This window comes from Carcharhinus amblyrhynchos, chromosome 15, assembly GCF_965287045.1.
Source record: "Carcharhinus amblyrhynchos chromosome 15, sCarAmb.v2.hapA, whole genome shotgun sequence".
NCBI lineage: Eukaryota > Metazoa > Chordata > Chondrichthyes > Carcharhiniformes > Carcharhinidae > Carcharhinus > Carcharhinus amblyrhynchos.
In genome coordinates this window covers 40505978-40523215 of record NC_137338.1, presented here as the reverse complement: position 1 = coordinate 40523215, position 17238 = coordinate 40505978, and the positions used below count along the sequence as shown (strand labels likewise).

General features: G+C 43.1%; 1 protein-coding gene across 1 annotated transcript in view; it reads right to left on the bottom strand.

Moving 5' to 3' along the window:
- LOC145352970 (gamma-aminobutyric acid receptor subunit rho-3-like) overlaps positions 1 to 17238 on the bottom strand; it is a 37343-nt gene that overhangs the window by 6183 nt on the left and 13922 nt on the right. Inside the window, exons 4-7 of the mRNA XM_080203277.1 lie at positions 16755 to 16978; positions 12811 to 12893; positions 8283 to 8423; positions 993 to 1145 (exon numbers count right to left, since the gene is read on the bottom strand). Coding sequence (XP_080059403.1) covers positions 993 to 1145; positions 8283 to 8423; positions 12811 to 12893; positions 16755 to 16978 — 601 coding nt within the window. The remainder of the gene's footprint in view (positions 1 to 992; positions 1146 to 8282; positions 8424 to 12810; positions 12894 to 16754; positions 16979 to 17238) is intronic.

Below are 17238 nucleotides of genomic sequence, written 5' to 3'. Positions count from 1 at the left end.
TGCATGAAACTTCCTCAATGCCACTTACATCAAAATTGGCACAAGTTTTTGTGTTGATGTTGCCAATGAGAACTTACACCTAAATTTATAGCCGTGCGTATGTAGCAGATTAAGTGTCATCAGTGCAGATAATTGTGAGTGGGCTGCTTACTTCTGTTTTGAGGCCTCGCTCTCAAGGAGCTGTTGCCTCCCTCCATTGTTCCTCTTCTTCTCCATCACTATGCAGTACAGGGGTATGGCTATTGGGAAAACCATTCCAGTTGCTTGACCCTTCTCAGCATGGGGGAGCAGGGTGGTGGGGGAGCACAAATCCAAAAAGGTTTTGTGTCACTGAGACTGACAGCACTTTCATTAAACATTGTGCCGGTCTCAACATGTCAAAATTAAGTCACAAATAAAATGGTTATCAAACTCCAGAAATTTCAGGTGCACCAATATCCAGTGGCCAGGCATTTTGCAACTAAATGTACACATTTAAATCTACACTAGCACATTACTTGCATAAATTCATGGAACGAGCAAAGCGTTTCAGGAAATGTGTCACAAAAGTAGCACAAAAGATTGAGGGAACACATATATAGCTCTACTTTATCTCGAAGACCCCCTAAGTATATCAAGATCCATATTCTAGAGGCAAACCTCCAACAGTAAACTGATTTCCATTCTCTCACTCTTGCATTAATGTCAAGAAATAGCTGTAGATGGTGAAACAATTCCAATTATTTGAACCCAGCTGACTTAAGGGAGCAGAATCTATCCAGTTTCTGGTGTAAGCATACAGCACAAAACATTGATAATTTGGTACTGACTAAATTGTCCATCCCATTAATTGTGATAGTGGAAAAATTGGCACCCTCCTGTGAGGTTTAAGTCTCAGCAAAATATTGTGCTTTTCATCAATCTAAGAGTACTTCAATCTGACATTGGCCATTTTTCTATCCCCCACTTCGATATCCACAAGAAAAAACATAGAGAAAATAAAAGTAAGTTACCCAGTGAAACCCGAGCTGGGACTGCTCTTCTGTCAATCCAGAAGGAAACCCAAGATAGCATGACCATTAACATGGTTGGAAAGTAGGTTTGTAAAAGAAAAAAGAAAATGTGCCTCCTTAGGATGAAATTAATGAACAATCTGTTGTACCAACCTAAGGAGAAAAGAAAAGTTACACAGAAATCATAGAATCCATAGAAACTCTACAGTACAGAAAGAGGCCATTCAGCCCGTTGAGTCTGCACCAAACACAATTCCACCCAGGCCCTACCCCCATATCCCTACATATTTTACCCACTAATCCCTCTAACCTACACATCTCTGGACACGAAGGGGCAATTTTAGCATGGCCAATCAACCTAACCCGCACATCTTTGGACTGTGGGAGGAAACCCACGCAGACGCAAGGAGAATGTGCAAACTCCACACAGTGTCCCGAGCCAGGAATTGAATTCAGGTCCCTGGAGCCATGAAGCAGCAATGCTAACCACTGTGCTACTGTCCGCCCAAATTGGGTAATTGGTTACAATTTAGGTAAAACTTCCTCTCGTGGTCTATCATGAATAATCTTCTACCTCAACTGCACTTTACACCCAATCACAAATCTCTCAATTCTCCTAGTGCCCAAAAACCTATTGATATTGGCTTTCAGTTTGCATAACAGGTGAGTAGCCAGGGCCCTCAGAGGTGGACAATGCCAAAGATTCTCAACCCTCTGAATGAAGAAATATTTCTTTGTCTCAAGCTAAAATGGTTGCCCCTTGGCCGGAGACACCAGGGGAAACAATGGGCCTGATTCTCCCATTGCGACCCGCAACTTTTCTGGCAGGTCCTGTCGAGAGAATTGTATGTCAGCCATTTTGTGGGATTCACACATGCACCGGGAACGCACGCGCGTCTCCCAGAGCTGGAGAACACCCACAGTCGAGACCACGCTGGAAACCAGCAGGAAGAGAAGTAACTCATTTGAATCTTTTTAATGTAATTTAAATATATTTTGCATGTGATTATCGGGCCCGGCATGGAACTTGCCAGGCCTGACAGCATCTCCTACCCATCAGGAGTACTTCATTCTGGCAGGGTTTAGAATATCTTCCTACCTTCATGGAACTAGATGGCGACCCCGCCAGAATGAAAGGGGGGCAATTGGGGCTCCCCAGGGATTCGAGTGGCGGGTTGTGCCTCCTGGGCATGAGCACTCTGGCAGTGCCAGCCTGTGCCTCTGGTACTGTCTGGGGCACCTTGGCACTGCCCAGTGGGAATCAGGCAGTGCCAAGGGGGCAGGGCTTACTGTAGGCGGGGCCTAGGGGGGATCAGTGGGAGTGGGGAGCCCTGCTGCCACTCATTGGGATCAATCTGGGCTGGAGGGAGGGCAGCGATTGGGGTAGGTTGGGAGGGTGGTCTGCTGGGGGAATGGGATCTGCCTCCCAGGGGGCTCTGACCCCAGGGGGGGTTAGGAGGGGCACTCTGCCAGGATGAGGGGTTGGGGAGATCACCACTGTTGGGGTGGGTGAGGGTGTGGGCTGGACACCAGGGCACTCTGAGGCAGGAGGGGTTAGGGCTGGATGAGGAATTGTTGTGGGAATCACGATTGGGCCATGGGGATTGCTGGAGGGGCAGCACTGCTGTGGTCCCTAGCTGGTGAGTGACTGAGCTGGCCAGCAAATGGGGAGACTGATAGATTGGGGCCACTGCGCATGCGCAGAGTTCCAGAGCTGTCAGACACCAGCACAAATAGGCCCCGCCCCTCTGGGTTTTTAATGGGATTCACAGTTATGACCTCTGCAGTGCACAGAGTGGGGAGGTTCAGGTCTAAAGCTGCACTGAAAAAAAGTTGTGATCTAGAACACCAATTCAGCACTTTTCCCACCAATTCAGCACTTTTGGGAGAATCGCCCCAATTTGTGAGCTGTCGAGTCCTCTTCAAGATTAAAAAAAAAATTTCAATTAGTTCACTTTTCATTCTTGTAAATTTCAGAGAATGTAGGGCCATTCTATCCAATCTTTCCTCAGAGGATAGCGTTTCCACCCCAGGAACCACTCCAGTGAACCTTTCATGCAGCCCTTCTAAAGCAAGTGGCTTTTTTAGGTAAGGAGACCAAAACAACACACAGAAACCACCATATAACTGTAGCACGACTTTCATACTTTCATACTCCACCTCCCTGCAATAAAAGCTAACAGAGCATTCATCTTCATAATTCTTGTTATCTCTGCATGTTAAGTTTCTGCTATTTGTGTTTGAGGATTCACATATCTCCCTGAATGCCCATGCTTACTAGTCTCTCATTTTTAAAACACATTCTGCTTTCTGCTTTTCCCATCAAAGTGAGTAATTCCACATATCCCCACTATATGAACATGGGGGCACAGTGGTTAGCACCCAGGTTTGATTCCTGGCTTGGGTCATTGCCTTTGTGGAGTCTGCACGTTCTCCTTGTGTCTGCGTGAGTTTCCTCCTGGTGCTCCTTTTTCCTTCCACAGTTCGAAAGATGTGCTGGTTGGGTGTGTTGGCCATGCTAAATTATCCCTCAGTGTACCCCAACAGGCACTGGAGTGTGGCGACTAGGGGATTTTCACAGTAACTTCATTGCAGTGTTAATTTTTTTTTATTCATTCATGGAACATGACCGTCACTGGCTGGTCAGCATTTATTGCATATTCCTAGTTGCCCTTGTCAAGGTGGTGGTGAGCTGCCTTCTTGAATCACTGCAGTCCATGTGCTGTGGGTTGACCCACAATGCCGTGAGGGAGGGAATTCCAGGAAGCCTACTAGTGACACTAATAAATAAAAAAACTTACCCCCTCTGCCACCGTCTTGTTCAATCAGTCCCTTTGCAGCCACTTGGCATTCTGTTTTCCCACTTAACTTTGTATCATCAGCCAGCTTAATGCATTATACTTGATCTCATCATCTAAACTATTCTTATAAGATTGTAAATAGCTAATACCCAACTACAGATCCTGGCAACACTTCACTGGTTACACCCTGACTTTTCAAAAATTAGTCCTTATTCCTCCTCTTTGTTGTGTATTTATAGTAATTTCTTACCAGCTTTATTCACCAAAGATCCTTAGACATCACCTTCCAAACCCACAACCACTTCCATCTAGAAGGATAGGTGCAACAGATACATGGGAACACCACCACCTGCAAGTTCCTCTTCAAGCCACCTGACTTGGAAATATATTGGCGTTCGTTCACAATCGCTGGGTCAAGATCCTGGAATTCCCTCCCTAATGGTATTGTGGGTCAATCCAAAGCTTGTGGACTGCAGCGATTCAAGAAAGCAGCTCACCACCACCTTCTCAAGGGTAACTAAGGTTAAGCAATAAATGCTGGCCAGCCAGCAACGATGTGGAGATGCCGGCGTTGGACTGGGGTAAACACAGTAAGAAGTCTGACAACACCAGGTTTAAGTCCAACCGATTTATTTGATAGTAAACTCACAAGCTTTCGGGGTTTGTCCCTTTGTCAGGTGAATGGAGAGTTCTGGCCTCAGACAGAGCATACAAAGCAGACAGTTTACAGATTACTGATTAGAATGCGAATCTTTACACATAACCTGCTGTTCAAGTCTTAAAGTGGCTAACAATGTGAGTGGAAGGAGCACTGAGTACAGGTTAAAGAGATATGTATTGTCTCCAGACAGTACAGTAGGTGAGGTTTTGCAAACCCAGGCAAGTCACGGGAGTTACAGATAGTGCGACATGAACCCAAGATCCTTGTTGAGACCGTCCTCATGTGTGTGGAACTTGGCTATCAGTCTCTGCTCAGCGACTCTGCGCTGTCGTGTGTCGTGAAGGCCGCCTTGGAGAATGCTTACCCGAAGGTCAGAGGCTGAATGCCCGTGCGACAGACACATATGGAGGTTTTGGTTTCATTTCAAAATGTATCTATTGCGCGTAGAGAGTTTATGACATGAAAAGCAAACACGTTTTAAAGAAGCACTGAGCTGTTGCTTAGCAATCGGGGCACCTTTAATTTGTAAAAAATATTTTGAGGTTAATTTTAACTGGACCCAACATAGCTGGAGCTTAGCAGCCAAAGAGGAAACAACCCCTAAAGCTCTGTCAGAGCAGAAGCAGTTCCATGAAATAATGAGTAGAAAGCAAGTCTCAGAAACTAAAGGACAGATAGTTCGAGAAACCAGAGAATTAAAACAGAAGTCCCAGGAAAGTTGAGTCAAAAGGACAAAAGGAACTAGAATTTGAACAAGGTACTGTTCATTGAAGTTAAAGATAGATCTGAAAAATGCAGAAGTTGGCTAGTGAGAAGCCACTATCTGATCTAATCTTAAGGTTGGTGATCTTAATACTGCCTGTGACACAATAGTGTTCTTTCAGCAATTAATCTATTGAGTTTATATGACAAGTGCAGTTTATGGGGAAGCGATGGCCTAGTAGCATTACCGCTAGATTATTAATCTAGAAACTCAGCAAAAGGTTCTGGGGACCCGGGTTCGAATCCCTTCATGGCAGATGGTGGACTTTGAATTCAAATTAAAATATCTGGAATTAAGAATCTTCTGATGACAGTGAAATCAATGGAGCATTGTTGATTGTCAGAAAAACCCAACTGGCTCACTAATGTCCTTTCGGGAAGGAAATCCGCCACCCTTATCTGGTCTGACTCCAACCACAATGTGGTTGACTCTCAACTGCCCTCCAACGGCAACTACATAGAACATAGAGCAAAGAACAGTACAGCCCTTCGGCCCTCGATGTTGTGCCGAGCTATGTCCAAACTTAAGATCAAGTGATCCCACTCCCTATCATTCTGGTGTGCTCCATGTGCCTATCCAATAACCGCTTGAAAGTTCCTAAAGTGTCCAACTCCACTATCACAGCAGGCAGTGCATTCCACACCCCAACCAATCTCTGAGTAAAGAATCTACCTCGGACATCCCTCCTATATCTCCCACCATGAACCTTAAAGTTATGCCCCCTTGTAACAGCTACACCCATCCGAGGAAATATTCTCTGCACATCCACTCTATCTATCCTCCTCATCATCTTATAAACCTTTATTAAGTCGCCTCTTATCCTCTTCCGCTCAAAAGAGAAAAGCCCCAGCTCCCTCAACCTTTCCTCATAAGACCTATCCTCCAAACCAGGCAGCATCCTGGCAAATCTCCTCTGCACTCTCTCCAATGCTTCCACATCCTTCTTATAGTGAGGTGACCAGAACTGCACACAATATTCCACATGTAGTCTCACCAAGGTCCTGCATAGTTGCGGCATAACCCCACAGCTCTTAAACTCACACCCCCTGTTAATAAATGCTAACACACTATAAGCCTTCTTCACGGCTCTATCCACTTGAGTGGCAATCTTCAGAGATCTGTGGCTATGAACCCCAAGATCTCTCTGTTCCTCCATATTCCTCAGAACCCTGCCGTTGACCCTGGAATCTGCATTCAAGTTTGTCCTACCAAAATGAATCACCTCACACTTTTCAGGGTTAAACTCCATCTGCCACTTCTTGGCCCAGCTCTGCATCCTATCAATGTCTCTTTGCAGCTTACAAGAGTCCTCCACCTCATGCATTACTCCACCAATCTTGGTATCATCAGCAAATTTACTGACCTACCCTTCAGCCTCTTCTTCCAAGTCATTGATAAAAATCACAAATAGCAGAACCCAGCACTGACCCCTGTGGTACACCACTGGTAAATGGCCTCCAACTGAAAATTTTCCCTCCACCACCACCCTCTGTCTCCTATGAGACAGCCAGTTGCTTATCCAATCGGCCAAATTTCCTTCTACCCACACCTCCTAACTTTCTTCATGAGCCTACCATGGAGAATCCTATCAAACGCCTTACTAAAATCCATGTATACGACATCAACTGCTCTACCTTCATCTACACACTTAGTAACATCCTCAAAGAACTCACTCAAATTTGTGAGGCAGGGCTTACCCCTCATGAAACCATGCTGACTATCCTGGATTAAGCTGCATCTTTCCAAATGGCCATGAATCCTACCTCTCAGGACCCTTTCCATTAACTTACTGGCCTATAATTACAAAGTTATTCCTATTTCCTTTCTTGAAGAGAGGAACAACATTTGCCACTCTCCAGTCCTCTGGCACAATCCCCTTGGACAGTGAGGACCCAAAGATCAAAGCTAAAGGCTCCGCAATCTCATCCCTTTCCTCCCAAAGTATGCTAGGATATATTCCATCTGGTCCAGAGGACTTATCAATCCTCAGGTTTTTCAAAATTGCTAATACATCTTCCTTCAGAACATCTACGTCCACCATCCTATCAGCCTGTATCACACTCTGATTCTCAGAAACATGGCCCCTCTCCTTACTGAGTACTGAAGAAAAGTATTCATTCAGTGCTTCACCTATCTCTTCTGACTCCATGCACAAGTTCCCACTACTATCCTTGACTGGCCCTACCTCACCCAGGTCAGTCTTTTATTTCTCACATAAGAGTAAAAAGCCTTGGGGTTTTCCTTTATCTGACCTGCCAAGGACTTCTCATGCCCCCTCCTAGCTCTCCTAAGCCTTTTTTTTAACCTATTCCTAGCTACCTTGTAACCCTCAGCTGAACTGAACCTTGTTTTTTCTTACGTACACTTCCTTTTCCCTCTTGACAAGACATTCAAACTCCTTTGTGGACCATGGTTCCCTCACTGGGCCATTTCCTCCCTGCCTGACAGGGACATACCTTTCAAGGACATGCAGTATTTGTTCCTTGAACAAGCTCCACTTTTCATTTGTGCCCATACCTGACAGTTTCTGCTCCCATCTTATGCTCCCTAGTTGTTGCCTAATTGCATCATAATTACTCCTGCCCCAATTATAAACCTTGCCCTGCCATGTGACCCTATCTCTCTCCATTGCAATAACGAAGGACACTAAATTGTGGTCACTATCTCCAAAGTGCTCTCACACAAACAAATCTAACACTTGGCCCATATCCAGTACCAAGTCCAATGTGGCCACTACAGATGGGCACTAAATGCTGGCCAGGCAGCAATGCCCATATCCTCAGACTGAATTAAAAAACAAACCTAGTTTAAAGGCAATAACTCTTTCCCTACCATCAAAACTTTTTGACTAGTTACATTTCTCATTACCTGCACTGCCCAAACAGCTGCAGCAGTGTTGAAATGCTTGTTGCTCTGTACTATGAGTATCCAGCAAGTATGAAGATGTTCTTAGTGGGCACAGTTCTGATAATTTGCTGTCATATTGTACAATATCAATGAACTCCTACTATCTTGTCCATTCCTTTCTACTATCCATTAAATCCGTTATAGTAAGAGAAACATACCAGTGCTGCTATAAAACGCAAGTCCACTTGATGCACGGAATTCTTGTATGAAAAACTGAGCAAGTAAAATCTGTTCATCTGTCTTAAGTGGTTCCTTTTCATTTGCCCAATGGAGCATTAGATCTTTCTCATTGTAAGCATCTGGAGGAAAACATTAAAGCATTAATAGATATGGCCAAGCATGATTACAAACTGGCTATACTGGGGATTACAGAAGTAATTATTTTGTCTATTCATGTGCATCATGTGCCACTAGTATACACGTATGTATATACATGAAAGAAATGCAACAGTTAGATTTTTGTTTGTACACATTCACAAAATGTAGATCAATTATGAAGAGCACTCATAGATTTTCATAAACAGTTTACAAACATAATAGATTATCCACTATTATCCTCTTCTTTCACACAAATACATGTTGCCTTTGAAACTCAATTAACTAGTTAATCTGATTAAAAATTGTGATTGCAGAATGAATTTGCTGCATTAATTTGTGAACATTGTCACAAAATATTTGTCAATTCACATGTAATTTGACCAAAAGATAATTTTGCTTTAAACAAACAAGTCAATTAAGGGACTTTTTCAATAAACATTCTGGGGTGGCATTCCAGAATAAATTACAAATGCAGATACATTCAATTTAAAAAAAATTGACATCTGAACTGGGCTAAATTTGAGCATTCACTAAATGCTTCATTTTGGTTCCTGTTGATTGTAAAGACAGTTCAGCATTCAAACGTAGCATGAACATTAAACAGAAAACATGAGTATATTGCCTATTAACATGGGAATCAATTAGTGCAATTGTTAAACCTCAAAACAAATAGCCCTGACAAGACTAACGGGAAGCTGAGCTGGATATTTTAAACAATGTATTCCCAGAAATATTCTTTTTTGCTGTCCTTCTATGGGTGTGGGTCCATGCTGGCACTTTTCCTTTGATAACTTGCCCATTAACCAATTATTTTTGTGTGACCTTTGTATTGAATGCCAAAGGGCAATTATTTGCCAGTTGAATTTCAGATCTTAAAATGTCAGGTCTCATAAGATAAAGAGCAAAATCTTACCCAAAAATGGCAGTGTGTTGATTCTGGCATGAAAAACCGAGTGTTTCCCATCAATGGCATCAGTGTGAATTTGGACTGAATCTTATGTCTCATTAGTAATAATTTTTATGCCCACGAGAATCATGCCGCACCTGCAGAGGGTTCCCTCTGATTCGCCCACCTTGCAAGAACCTAACTCCAGCAATCACTAGGGAGCTCCATATAAACAGTTCCCCAGCACTTGTTCCAGAATGACTGCAGGTGATGGCAGCCAAGAAGTCTGCACCTCACTTTTCGGAGGGGGCCCTGACCAAACTGCTGGATGGAGTGGGACAGAGACAGGACCCACTCTTCCCCTGCTCCAGGAGTAGGTCTTCCATCATCCCTGGCTAAGATGAGGTGGCAGCTCTGCTGAGTGAAAATGCACTCTAAAGAGAATGGAGTAACAGTATCAGAAGAAGATGGACAATTGTCTTCTCTCAAGAAGGAAAAGTGAACCATACCTAGTCTCCCAAGCAACCACCTTACACATCCCACGCACCCCCAACTCCATCTTTCATCCAGCCACCTCAGGGTTTGCTAATATCAGGAACCAAGTGCCACATCTCATTACCATCTTCAATCTCATCGCTCCCACCTACGGTCTGACTATGTGTTTCAATGCAGGACATACTCAACCACAACATGCATGGGCGGGTGCAGTCAGCTGGAGTCATGCCCGAACTCAGAACACTCACACGTTTTAAGGAGTGAGCCTCAGCTGGCTGGGGAGAAGGAAGAATGTGCCTGTGTTGAGAGTGAAGTGGGGCCAGCAGACTAACATGAGAGCCCTTAAGACACGCTGTTATTCCTCAAGTCCCAAGTGAGTAATCAATGTTTTTTCCTTTATCCCCTGTAATGCATTGATGTCATGTCCCTTCTCCTGAAGGCTAATCAGCTGAACAGGACAGACTATCCTTGGGTCTCCTGGACTCACTGGTCATGAGCAGCTCTGAGGGAGACTTCTCCAACCCCACACTGAAGAGGTATCACAGCTATCAGCTGTAACTGGCACTACCACAGATTTTATCACCTCGATGGGATCATTAAGTAGACAGGTTTCTGGGTCACCCACTGGTGAGTAACTCATACCTGAAGATCCACAGCAGGTGGAGGCAGGGACATCCAAAGGAACTGGCACATGGAGGAATGTCGGAGCCAGGACTCTATTGAGCCCCTGGCTGATAATGTGCCCCTGTTCCCTGTCATCCCACTGCTGCTGGAGTTACAGAGCCAGAGTTGTGAGCAACAGGAAGAGATGACAGCATCCCTGTTTGGACTGCAAGGTTGACTGGGGGAGTCCCTTGATTTCTATCAAGGAGATGATGCTATCACTGCATCACAACAAAGCCAGCACTGCGAGGGTGGTGACTGCAATGGAGACATAGGTGCAGGATGTGCAATCCATGGCAGGGGATGACCGCACCTTGGCTCAGCTCATGACTTACATGTCTGGGGACGTGAGCTCCATGGTATAGGGCTTCGACTGCATGGTGCAAGCACTGAGGGAAATCCACGAGCGTCAGCACCAAAGAACCACAGAGCACCTGGATGTCACTCCAGCTGCCCCTCAATACCATGGACGAGCACATGCATCCTTGGGAATCCGAAGGGAAGAGAAACGGTGGGAGTACAGCCTGGCACCTCCATCCAGGGGGCCCAGGCTTCTCCAGCTCATCTGATATTCTCCTCCCTATGACTGACACACCTCCAGTTCCTGACACCGAGGAGGGTAGCAGTCAACCATCCATGCTGCCTGAAAGCAGGCCTGGACTCTCCAGATCCCAGTCCCCCAGGGTGCTTGTACACTAACATTTTGGCAGGGTGTGGAGCAGCAAAACACAAGTTAAGTACACATTTGATCTGAGGCAGTCGGCACTCAACTTTGGGGGAGGCTCCAAAAATATGAGATAATGAAAGTTAAGCCAGGCCTCAGACACATCGATTATAGAGCTGTATATGGAAACAATTCCCCATTTACCTATTGGATGGGATAGGTTGTTTAAAAGGGGGAATAAGTTACAGTTCAATCAATGATTCAACAAAAACTCATTTTGCTGAAAGACCTCATTACAGTATGCAATAAACATTTATGAAGACGTTTATGTAATTCCTATTTTCCAGATCTGGTTTGTATATGATTATTATTTTCTTTATTTATTAGTCACAAGTTGGCTTACATTAACACTGCAATGAAATTACTGTGAAAATCCCCTAATCACCACACTCTGACGCCTGTTCAGGTACACTGAGGGAGAATTCAGCATGGCCAATGCTTCTAACCAGCTTGTCTTTCATCAGTGGAAGGAAACCATAGCACCTGGAGGAAACCTACGCAGACACATAGACTCCACACAGACAGTGACCCAAGCTAGGAATCAAATCTGGGTCCCTGGTGCTGTGAGGCAGCTATGCTAACCACTGTGCCACCATGCTGCCCTATCGGTCCAACAAAAATAATTACACATATCCATGGGACATAATATCATAGGATTTTTTCCTCCTGATTTGAAAAATACACACGTGAGCATTTTGATAGGATTGGTTAAAATAAGCAAAATACTGCAGATATTGAAATCTGAAATAAGGACAGTGAATGCTGGAAAAACTTAACAGATCTGGCAGCATCTGTAAGGAGACAAAGCAGAGCTAACATTTTAAGTTGAACCATTAACTTTGATAACTAGGTCAATTTGAGCAGAGGGTCATAATTTGGTGCATTACGAAGAAGTATTACTAATCTTTTTATTGATTTGACAAACATACGTTGGTCAAAACATGAATAATTTATTAATGTCATATACAACTGTGCTTTGATGTGATATTATAGTTAATGCTGATAAAATATTATAAAGATTACAAAACATGCCATGCTTTTTGACTGTTCTAGTAATTGATTGTTCCATCCCAAATTTTAGTTTTAGGCGGCATAGTGGCACAGTAGTTAGCACTGCTACCCCTTAGCGCCAGGGAGTCAGGTTCGATTTCCAACTTCGGTTACTGTCCGTGCGAGTCTGCACGTTCTCCCCATGTTTGCGTGGGTTTCCTCTGGGTGCTCCAGTTTCCCCCACAGTCTGAAAGACATGCTGGTTAGTTGCACTGGCCATGTCAAATTCTCCCTCAGTGTACCCGAACAGGCACCAGAGTCTGGCGACTGAAGGATTTTCACAGTAACTTTATTGCAGTGTTATTGAAAGCCTACTTGGAACTAATAAATAAGTAAAATAAACTTTTTATTTGACTTCAGTTTTCATGAATCTGTTAATAAAATTAATAGTATGGACCATAACAGAAACAAAAATAAATGCTGCCAATGATAGTCACATCATATTGCATGAAGTTATATAGAAACTTTATAATTCATGGATGGTTATGTGCATTGAAGAATAACCAAGTATAGCCATTCAAATTCAGCAACCAAAATAATAGATACTTACAGCTTTCAAGTTCAAGTGAGCAATTCTGAGTATCAAGGGGAAAGTTGCTAAAATCCATTGAACACATGGCAGTGACTGTTGTCCTACAAAAAATATTCATAATAATCTATGAATTATGCTTTAATCACAGCAACATAAACTCCAAAGCACTTTGAACAATACATTTAATATTATAACAGGAATGGTAACATGGTGGGAATGTTCCCGGATACCAGAGTTAAAGCAAAATACTGCGAATGCTGGAATTTCTTCACAGATGCTGTCAGACCTGACGAGGTTTTCCAGCATTTTCTGTTTTTGTTATAGTAATCCAGAGACCTAGACTAATGCTCCAGAGACATGTTCAAATCCCACTTTGGCAGCTGGAGGAATTTAAATTTAATTTATAAATCCAGAATGAATTGCTAGTCTCAGTGGTGATTATCCATGAAGCTACCAGATAATCGCAAAAACCTATTTGGTTCACCAATGCCCTATAGGAATGGAAATTTGCCATCCAACCAGTCTGGCCTACATGCGACTACAAACTTAATGTGGTTTGCTCTTAGCTGCTATACGAGTGTCTTAAAAAGCCACTCAGTTGTATCAAACCACTATAGAAATGTTGAACTAGGACAAAACCAGAACATAATCTGTAGTTTCATGGTCCAGCACATTGCCCACTCTATCATTACCATCATGCCAGGGGATCAACCCAGATTCAATGAGGATTGCAGTAGAGTATGCCAGGAGCAGCATCAAACATACCTGAAAATTAGATGCCAGCCTGGTAAAGCTACATCACAACGCTGTGTGTGTATTCGTAAAGCACCATGCTACAGGCAGAGCCAAGTGATCCTATAACCAACTGATCAGATTAATGTTCTGCAGTCCTGCCACATCCAATCATGAATCATGATGAAAACTCAAGCAAGTAACCAGAGGAGGAGGCTCCACAAACATGTCCATCTCCAAGAGGGAAGCTCAGCATGTCAACAAAAGACAAGGTTGAAACATTTGCTACCTGTTTCAACCGGAAGTGCCAAGTGGATGATTAATCTTGACGTCCTTCTGCAATCATCAGATGTCAGTCTTCAACCAATTCAATCCACTCATGTGATATTAAAGAAATGCCAAAAGCCACTGGATTCAGCAAAGGCTGCAGCCCCTGACAACATCCTGGATGTAGAACTGAACATTTACACTCCAGAACTAGCTGCATCCCTAGTCCAGCTGTTCCCATACTGCTGCAACACTGGCACCTACCCAAAAATGTGGAAAATTACCCAGGTATGTCGGAGTACAAAATGCAGGACAAATCTAATCCAGCCCCATCAATCCATTTTCAATCATCAATAAGGTAATGGAAGTCAGTGACAGCGCTATCAAGCAGCAATTACTCAGTAACAACCTGCTCACCAATGCAGTTCAGCGTCCACAGAAATCCTACAGTGCAGAAGAAGGCCATTCAACACATTGAGTCTGCACCGACAACACTCCCACCTAGGCCCTATGCCCATAACCCCACATATTTACCCTGCTATTCCCTCTAACTTACACATCCCAGAACACTAAGAGGCAATTTACCATGGCCAATGCACCTAACCCACACATCTTTGGAATGTGGGAGAAAACCCACACAGACATAGGAAGAATGTGCAAACTCCACACAGACAGTGACCCAAGCCAGGAATTGAACCCAGGCCTCTGGAGCTGTGAGGCAGCAGTGCTAACCACTGTGCCACCATGCCGCCCAGTGATGAAGCAGCTGAAGATGGATGGGTGTAGGGAATTACCCTGGGGAACACCCGCAGTGATTTTGTTTTGGGGCAGTGATAGTTGACCTCATACCTGGCATATGTGGGTAATTTTGCACATTTCTGGGTAGGTGCCAGTGTTGCAATTGTATGGGAACAGCTTGGCTAGAGACACAGGCATTTCTGTAGCGTAAATGTTCAGTTTTACATCCAAGATGTTGCCAATGCTAACCACTGTGCCACCATGGAGCCCAGTGGCCCTGGTTCTGCCAGGGCCAATGGGCTCCAGATTTCATTCCAACCTTTGTATAAACATGGTTGAAGGAACTAAGTTCCAAAGGCAGCATTTGAGCAAATAAGACATCAGAAAGCCCTAACAAGACTGGAGTCAATAGGAATCAGGGGAAAGCTCTGCTGATTGCAGTTGTACCTAGCAGTAAGCAGAAAGCAGAATACTGCAGATGCTGGAATCTGAAATAAAACAGAAAATGCTGGAAAATCTCTGCAGGTCTGACAGCATCTGTAGAGAGAGAATAAAGCCAATGTTTTGGGGTCATCAAGTCTCGTGTTTTTCTGACTTGCTGAAATATATACCGTTCTTTCACTGTCACTGAGTCAAAATTCTGAAACTCCCTCCCTACCAGCACTGTCGGTGTGCAAACATCACATGGAACACCACATGGACTGCAGAGAGTGAAGAAGGTGATTCACCATCACCTCCTGAAATGAAAAATAAATGCTGGCCTACCACTGCTCACTTCCCATATATAAAAAAAAGCAGTGTTTAGGATACTTGATGTAAGATTGGAGGTGTATCAGTCCTGAAAAACGTTCCTATATTGTTATCCATGTTGCCAAACATGAAAGAGAATCGATAATATCACAGAATTGTACACATTTTCATATTTACAATGCAATTAAATTGTCACACAATAGATTTTGACTGTTCAGAGCTCTGGCTTCAAGCTGCCAAAGAAAGCATGAGAACCATTTTGTTCAAATAAAACGAAATGAAAATACATGATTTCAAACGATGCAAAGATTGATTTTAAAATCATCGCAATTTCTAGTTCATGACTGATAAATTTATAATATGGTTTTAATTTTATTCATGGTTATAACACCCAATCGCAGCAACACTGCCTAAGAATTCCTTGAACCATAACTAAATTAGAACATCAGCAAGTCCAATGCAAAGCTGGGTTACCACCCAGGATCCTGATGGTGATGAAGAATTCCTCACAATGCCAAAGAAACAAGTTGAGCCCACAGCATAAAGGGTCTTAGAGCAACTTAAAATAGGTGTGTGTTCCAATCTGAAAATGGTGCCATGCTTGAAAAACTGCATGAAGGAAAACATTCACCTTCATCTTCCTCCTGCTCATTTTGTCCACTTTTGGAATCAGATCTGGAGGAACTGGATGACTGCACTCCCTCCATGAAGATTGGCTCTGATTTACTTCAGGGAGTCATTCAGCTCTGAAATCCTGCAATAGGTCCCCAGTCTCAATGTGTTGCCCACATGTCATTAATGTGCCATGATGAATAATTAGTTCACTTTCCTTCACCACCAAAATTTCACACCTTTATGAAGAGTTTTGGCACATTAAGAGCTGTTCCCACTAGGAATTTTGCAATCCCCAAAAATGAGTACTGCAGCCAAGCTTTTTGGGAAGACTTTACTTTAGTTCCTAGTCAACTGAGAGAGTGGGGCCTATTCTACAACATTTTGCAGAATACTTTGGGCCAGTATTATCTTTTCTTTTTTGAATCAAAAACAGGAACTTATGTGTTTCCAAAATTTGACCACCAACTAACAATGCAAACAAAGCAATTCCTAATTTCAACTCAGTCTGACATTAGGTAAAATTATTTCATCGATATAGTAATTAAAGTATTGGTGAAAGCATTTTACACAATTATTGCTTACACTTTTCTGTAGTTTAAAAGATTGGAGCAATAACAGAAATCATGGAATACAATTTCTATGAGGTGACAGTTTGGACTCTGAGAATGGGTGATACATTGTCTACCCATAAAGTAGTATGAGAGAGTGAGTGGATACAATAAAAAATAGATTATCAGTTTCTATTGACATTAAGCGATTATCCACTTATAAGGGATATAGGGAGGAAAACCCAGCTGAATATTAATGTGGAAAAACAGTACTCAGCAATACAAAAGTACTTTTAATTAGCAAAGTTTCACCTTAGACTGTACAGGATGTTGCCATCTGGATATACCCTTAGCATGATATTCTCCATGGTTGTGTCATGTATGAAAGATCTTTTGGAGTGAACAAAAAACACATCTGGAACCCAAATTTTCTTGACCAATCTTCCATCAAATGTCATACTTCTGTTGTGGGAACTTGTGAAAGCGAGTCTGCTATCTTTCCAGTAATGTCTTAGGTATAAAGTCATTGTAAAGTCCTAAGGATAAGAACAAAACATTACCATTTGGATTGTGAATTGAAAGAAGGATGATTGTAAAAATATAGAATGTTAATGCTGATAATTTTTTACATGACAAGCCATTGTTTTTGGCTCTCACTCCAACCTCATTCCCTCACTACATGTTCCATTCTTCCCCCCAACAACAATCTGAGACCAACCAGCCTGATCACAACGTAGGTGTCATATTTGACCCCAGATGAGATTCCGACTATATATTCACATCATCATTAAGATGG